This window comes from Malus sylvestris, chromosome 11, assembly GCF_916048215.2.
Source record: "Malus sylvestris chromosome 11, drMalSylv7.2, whole genome shotgun sequence".
Classification (NCBI taxonomy): domain Eukaryota; kingdom Viridiplantae; phylum Streptophyta; class Magnoliopsida; order Rosales; family Rosaceae; genus Malus; species Malus sylvestris.
Genome location: NC_062270.1, coordinates 25,286,905 through 25,294,679, shown reverse-complemented (window position 1 = coordinate 25,294,679; position 7,775 = coordinate 25,286,905). Strand labels below are relative to the sequence as shown.

The following is a 7,775-nucleotide window of genomic DNA, read 5'->3' as shown; positions in this document are numbered from 1 at the left end:
ATAAGAAACTAATTTTTTTAGAGTAAACCAACTGGCAAGTATTCCGCGCTGACATTTCTCTTGCATCCCACAATCCCGATTGGAAAATAAGATTCAATCTAAATTCGATAAAATCGAATCCAAATTCAAATCAAATTTGATAGGATTATAACCAATTAGAGAGAATGAGAAGTGAGTTCACAGAGGACAAGAGCTTTAGTGGTGTCATGGTGCCTTCTTTTTCTTTTTTAGCATACCTAGATGAAGACGATGATGTCTTTTTTTTTCTTTTAGTTTTTGTTTTTAATTTCTTATAGTACTTTTAGTTTTAAATCTTCAAAAAATAATTTTTTTTATAGTTAATCCATGTGACACCATATGATTGGACTAGTGGGACCATATTATCACGCTAACAAAAACTTGACAAAATTTTAACAGAATGACTAAATTGATGTGCAGTAGTGAAAGTCAGGGACCAAATTTATTTTGATTTTTTGAAACTCAGTGACCAAAATGAGGAGTTTAATCAATGTAAGAGACTATTTGTGATAAAAACCTTCTTTTGTGTAATCCACGTGTCACAATTTTATTGGATTTGTGGGTCCCACATGCAAATTAACATAAATAGTTGATGGAATCTAAACGGAAGGACCAAATTGATGTGCGGTGGTGAATGTTAGGAACGACATTGATTGATTTTGAAAGTGAAGGACCAAAATGATGAGTTTGGTCAATCTCAGGGACCATTGGTGATAAAAACCCATAAAAAATGGTCACGTGTTCTTTACTTTTTAAAGCTAAAAACAATTAATAAAGGTCACTTAGTATTACAATATAGTAGTATTTCTCTTCACTTGCGAGTGAGAGGTCTTTAATTAGATTATTGTCAAGGACAAATTTACATTATTGCTAGCCAATTATGATGCTAAGCTCATCCTCTCTTAGTGTGGATAAAACCGTTTGCTAAAAAAAAACAATTAATAAAATGTTCTTTATTTTCAAACAATAGACTATGTTTGGATGAAGGAAATAAACTTGGAATTTTGGTAAAAGTCAGAATTTATAAATTGACATGCACAAATTCCCTTGTTTGGATTCATAAACATAGAAATTTAGAATTTCCGCGTGGGAAAAAAATTGAAATTTGGGACCTCCAATTCCCAAGTTCAAATTTCATGTAAATATGTATTATTTCTCAATTTCTATGATTGATAGTTTAAAAATAACAAATTATGTATTCAATTCCATTGTTCTTTTAGGTTAACCAAACAAGAAAATTGACAAATTCTAGAAAATAAAATCTTGTCATATCAATTTCCGTCATTTTAAAATTCTCTAGTAATCTGAAATTTCTTCATCCAAACATAATGTGAGGCATGTGTTGATTTATTATTTGACAAAATTAAAAAGTAATTACTCATCCGTGAATACTTAATTATTATTTTTTATTCAAAATTTGAATTTTTGGGATAATAGTTGAGTACTTTTTCTTAAATAATTTTAATCATTAAAATAGTAATAAAAAAACCTGGATGCGTGGGGCAACGTTGGAAGTAGGGTTATGATGAGGGTGTCTCCTGACTGTAATCAAGGAGATTATATAAATGGCTAATTCACAAACGAGGTCGCTGTTGACAATTAAACTTTGAAGTAGATCTGAAATCTACCACTCCCCTTAGTCTCCCTCTAAAATAGATTCCTATCATTCGAGGAAGACAGAGAGAGAGAGGAGAGACTTTCCAACTCCCTACTTAACACTTCAAGCCCCTACTCAAAAACCAATTTTCTCACTCCTTTTTTTCCTTCTGGAGAAGGAAATCCCTCCCCAGAAAACCCAATCCCAATGGGTTCCTATGAACTTACAAACGTACTCTTCTCGAAGATCAAAACTTTAGACCCAGAAAATGCCATCAAAATCATGGGTTATCTTCTCATTCAGGATTTCGCCGAGAAGGATTTGATTCGTTTGGCTTATGGTCCGGAGACCCTTTTGCACTCGCTGATTCTGAGAGCTAAAATCCAGTTGGGACTTTTGGCAAACAGTTCGTCTGCATCGTCCACTCCTTCGTCTCCCTCACCGTTAAACCCCATAGCCAGACCAACCAACGGCAACCCATTTTCTCAGTCCTCTCCTAGAATACCAAACGGCTTTGACTTTGGAAAAACCCCTTCTTCGCCCTCTTCGAATTCCTGGCCGCTTTCTGGCTTTCCAAGCAACTCTGTTAGCCCAAAGGCAAGCCCTTTACTCTCTTATGATAATATCCGGGCCGGGTCCTTTTCCCTTCCAGTACATTCACACCAGTTCAGTAAGGATGGTGGTGGTGATGGTTGGCCGGGAAGTGACCTCATTGAGGAGCACCAACTCAACGAGTACCTCTCCTTTCTCAACGAGTCCTCTTCCTCGTCGAGGCCGGAGGATTTCATTGATCCCAGGCTCGAATTGGGGCATGGGGTTCCTGATTGGGCTCATTCGGTTAACAATGGCGACACCCATTTCCACAGAAGGAGCTATTCGGCCAGCGACGCGTGTCTCGGGTCCGAGGACCCTGCTTTGGGAGTTGGGTTCAAGCCATGTCTTTACTTTGCTAGAGGGTTTTGCAAGAATGGAAACAATTGCAAGTTTGTGCATGGCGATTTTTCTGATTCCGATGGTTCTGGTGCCATTGTGGGGTCTCCCAGTAATCTCGACGGTTTCGAACAGCACGAGGAGATGATGAGGTTGAAAGCCCAGCAACAGAGATTAGCTGCTGCCTCTCAGTTTATGGCTGGAGCGTCCCCTTCTTCGTACAATAAGTACATGAATTTCCTTTTGCAACAGCAGAATGATCCTCAGAGGTAATTTGGAAGTGGCCCATTTTTCTATTTTCTGTTGACTTGTTATTTATTTTGATTATGTTGAAAACAACCCATTTCGCTCTCTATAGATACATGTCTTTTGTGTGGAAGCGTTATTGATTGCAATTGCATTCTTGGTTTAAGTTGGTTATTTTTTCTGTGTTTTTGGTTTAACATTTTTGCCCGCATTGTAGAGTTGCGGCAATGATGATGGGGGAAGAACTTTACAAGTTTGGGCGGTGTCGGCCTGATAGAAACGAACTTTTAGCAATGGCTTCTGTTGAAAAGGCAAGCTCGGCTTCAAGACAGATCTACTTGACATTCCCAGCCGAGAGCACTTTCAGAGATGAAGATGTTTCTGAATACTTCAGGTAGAATTATATGCATCCTGTTCATTCCTTATTATTAATTAGTTGGACCATGTTGTTGAACAACCTTCAGTACAAGTTGTTGCTATTGGCAGAATAAGAATTGGTTTCTTTTGATGTGATCATGCCCTAGCACTTCAGTCAACTATCATGGCAACCCATTTTACAGTCATGGGAATCCCTTACCATGCTAAGGTTTTAGAATGTTGCTGGCCTTAGTGCCTTCAGTCTTTTGTATTTTAACCTTTTAGTTCAGAAGCTGTTCAAGGTTTTCATTGCCGTCAAGGCCTCCAAGTGATCTTGTTTTTGACCGCCTGGTTCCTTAGGGGAGCAGTTACCTTGCATTTCAATTACAGGACATTCTGAATCAAGAGTAGGGATTTACTTAATGTACCACCTAATTCGGGGAAATCGTTTGAGTCATCTTGTCATATCACTTAGCTGTGTCCAACTTTAAAATTTTAAATTTCCGAAGTTCATTAATGTCCTTGCTCCTCCACCATGGTCTTCTATGCTGTGCGTTTCTTCTCGTGGCATGACAATCTATGTATTTTGATAAGTATGAGAATTCTAGGCACATTGGCCGTGTTTCACTTGAATACATTTTCTAGAGTCTAAATCAGTAAGGATTTACTGTACCCATCACTTGCATTAGAGGCTTGCAATGTATCCTTCAAATGTTATGAATACGATTAACCCATATCATGCTAATGCAGCATATAGACTGCCATGGACTATTACCAAGGGATTTTTCTTTTAAAGGACGAAGTTAAATAGACTGAAGCAGTTCAATTGGTCCGTGAATATAAATCTACTGTCGTCCACCATTTGACTAAAACAGATTTATCTGATCAAGTGTACTTTTGTCTTTGTATGACTCTCATCTTTTGTTTTTGCAATGGCAATTACAGATCATTGTTTGTGAATCTGTCAAATAACTTTGCTAACCTGTTATTGCTTGGTATATCATGGTACAACTTAGTCCAAGAAAATTTTCTGGAAAATAAGAAATACAAGTTCTTGACCTGGAAAGAGAGAGAATATGGAGTGATAAAGATTAAGCCTAAAAAGTTAAATCATGTGAACTAAATGATTCATGATTATTGGAGATGTTCTGCAGGATGATGTCACTGTGTCAATATCGCAATGAAACACAAATTTTGAGGTCTTCTGGAATCTTGAGTGGTTGGTCAAATGTGTGTTGGACATCATGTTTTGATTTTACTTTAACAAATAGAAAGGATTTCTATGTATTATTACAATAGAAGAGATTTTCATATGATTGTTGTTATATTGTTCAAACGCTTAAAGTTCTGGAATTCTTGTGGAATTGTTCCTTGTCCTACGTTTTCAGCAAGTTTGGGCCAGTTCAAGATGTAAGGATCCCATACCAGCAGAAGCGAATGTTTGGGTTCGTAACATTTGTCTACCCAGAAACTGTCAGGCTTATATTGTCCAAGGGAAACCCTCATTTTATATGTGATTCACGTGTGCTTGTCAAGCCCTACAAGGAGAAGGGAAAAATCCTGGACAAGTATGTGCATTATTCCTCTTCTACTTTCTAATCTTTAGGCATGTTGTTTTTTCGTTTGCGTTGATGCCTCAATGGCTTATTTTCTGCAGGAGGCAACAGCAACAACAGCATTTAGAGAGGGGAGAATTTTCACCATGTTTGAACCCTGGTGGTCTTGATTCTAGGGATCCCTATGATCTCCCACTGGGTTAGTAAAACAAGAACGGATACCATTTTTTGTCACATAAACCCTATCGTAGAAAGAGAGAGGATAACTAAATGTTGACAAATGGCTTATTGTTTTGCTGAATATGAAAGAAAGAATCTCTCTCTCTCTCTCCCTCTCTCTCCCTCTCTCCCTCTCTCTCTCTCTCTCTCTCTCTCTCTCTCTCTCTCTCTCTCTCTCTCTTTCGTGTATATATGCTCTTGTCGTTGCATGATGGAAGATAATTCAAATTCTCATTGATTGTTAAGTTCTATGCTACCTGAATTTTTGTTTTCTATTAGGGGGAAGAATGTTCTACAATACACAGGAGATGTTATTGAGAAGAAAATTGGAGGAGCAGGTTGAACTGCAGCAAGCCATTGAGCTACAAGGTAGAAGACTCATGAGTCTGCAGCTCCCGGACTGGAAGAATGATCGCTTACCCCATCATCACCGCAGTCTATCTGTTGGTGCTCATGGTCCTCCCTTGAGCCCTCATTCTCATGCTCAGATCAATCAAAATATCCTTCCATTTGACAGCACTGAACAAGAAGTTGCAGAAGGTTTTCTCATTAACAGTTAACCATTAATATGTAGTATATATATTTTTAAAATTTAAGATGTATAAGCATTGTTCTTTGGACTTCTGGATTCCATGTCGTTGCAGACCACAGGGATACTCCAGCTGCCTCCATCTCTGTGACTGGTGCAGTTGCTGAGCTGCAGCAGCTTCAGATGGAAGATAATTTAGCTTTCATTCACAACAATGTCAATGGCAATGGAAATGGCAAAGACAAGGAGCAAGGCTCGAACCTGGATGCCCCAAATCTTCATAAAATGTAAGGAGCTTCGTTTTCGTATAAAGAAATGTTTAACATGGCTTAATTTATCTATTTAGTGATGCAAGTTTTCTTCCATTGTAAAATATCAGGTTCTTCTGCATATTGCCATTAATATATTTATCTTCAATTTTTTTCGTTCTTGTGGTTGTGATGAGAGAGCAGTGTAGAGCAGGTCCTGCCTGATAGCCTCTTTGCTTCTCCTACAAATTCCGCTGGAGATCATCTCTCGGCCTTGTCAACCGCTGTACCCAAAGTTAATGATACCGCCATTACTACTGAAACAAACACATCATCATCGTCGTCGTCATCAGTCAATGCTGCTGGCTTCATTGCTTCTCATTAGTAATGCTGATTGACTGCTACTGCTAGGGTAAGGACCATCCCCAATTAACTTTGTTCTCTGTAACAGGACGTTGCGAGGGTTTGTAATGCTGCGAAATCAAACAATCTACGTGTTTTTTTTGCAGGAAAGTAGAGAAGCATATAAAAGGAAGAAAAATCGTCTAGAAGATGTATAGCTGCTGAATTATACCTACATGAAAGACTAAGAGTAGATCCATAGAGAAGGAAGATCTCAACGAGGTCTCGCTTGCCACCACCCCCGATACATACTGCTAACCGAAAAGAAAATACATATTTAATAGGTAAGGAGAAATGAAATTACGAACGAGAGTAGGACTGATCGATCTCTTTTGCTACTTTGTCTACCCTCCCTTGTGTAGTCTAGACTCGAGAGCAGAACAAGAAGGATTGTAAATTGTATTTATACAGAATAACTTTTCTTTTATGTTACCATGTTTTCTGAGGTTAATTTTGCTTTAGATTTTGAGTTTTCTTTGCCAGAAAATTAAGGGTTAGTACCAGTAGTAATGTAGCGAATGAGGATCCGGGGATTGCTTCATTGTGTTCGTTTATCTTACATCGAGCGGTCATGTTTTGTTAGGTGCTGCTTGTGTTCAGTTTTAAATAAAAAAAAAACTTAAAATGATTGATGTTAGATATAACAAAGTGATACTGATCCCGGGGATCTGCAAAAGAGAATCCGTATAGGGTCCTAGCATGCTATTTGTAAATGATACGTAGAAAGGGGATAGAATGGGAACTTTGTGTTTTGTAAGGGGTCATATGGTTGTTTTGTTGCTGTCTGATACTGTGGTTGCAGCAGCAGCAGCACCATAGCGTTCACACTTCACATGATCACCGAATCGAGGGGGTAGAAAGGGGATTTTATTGAGAGTTTTTCCTTTTGGGTAGGCGCGCTTTCGTCACATATAGTTTGTTGGTTTTTTACACGTGGGGGCAACGAGCAAGTCGTCACATGGGTGACGCTAGGGCTGGTTCGGTATGGGATCCCATACCAAAACCCAATGCCCGAATCCCAAACCAATAATTTTCGGAATGGTATTCTACAGCCCGAAACCAAACCGAAATTTCGGGATTCCCGAATTTCGGTATTCCCAAAAAAAATTCGGGATTTCGGGACGGTTTGGGATTTGTATAAACTTAGAAAATTCAAGATCTCATACCAAATGCAGCAAAATCAAATTCAGAATGGCAAAGTTTGACGAAGTTGAACACACAACAAGCTCAAGAAAAGGGTTTTTTTCAAAAGCAGAAAATTGAGGTAGAAGAACGCAGACGTTGACCAAGAAGGAAAGATATGGTCTGATGCAAACAAAAGCAGAACAAGAAGGCAAATCGAGAGGGATCCGAGAGGTTGCAGGACTTAACTAAATCAAAAGCAAAACTAAACCTAATTCCTTTACTCCTTTATTCCTCTTTCTTTCTGCATACTTTTCCTGTCTTCTCTCATTTTCTTGGAAGCCCACCGAAAGCAAAGCTAAACAAAAAACATACTCAAACAAACAACAAAACTCCAACAGACCTCATTAACACCTCCCACACTTTGCAGCTGGCTTCGTATCACCTGATGCTCATCAGACTGCAGAGGATTTGTTGGTGAACCATTTCCTACATACCACCCGATGTTTCCTCCTTAGTCCTCTTTCTTCCCCGGACTTTGCCATTCACTC

At 38.7% G+C, this 7,775-nt stretch overlaps 1 protein-coding gene across 1 annotated transcript; it reads left to right on the top strand.

The window, feature by feature from the left end:
- The first annotated feature begins 1,609 nt into the window (after window positions 1–1,609).
- On the top strand, window positions 1,610–6,553 carry LOC126588683 (zinc finger CCCH domain-containing protein 55-like). Its single transcript, XM_050253792.1, has 8 exons — window positions 1,610–2,814; window positions 3,009–3,185; window positions 4,537–4,716; window positions 4,806–4,903; window positions 5,203–5,463; window positions 5,568–5,739; window positions 5,905–6,112; window positions 6,210–6,553. The coding sequence occupies exons 1-7, from the start codon at window positions 1,823–1,825 to the stop codon at window positions 6,083–6,085; spliced, it is 2,061 nt and encodes a 686-aa protein (XP_050109749.1). The 5' UTR covers window positions 1,610–1,822; the 3' UTR covers window positions 6,086–6,112; window positions 6,210–6,553.
- Window positions 6,554–7,775: the final 1,222 nt, after the last annotated feature.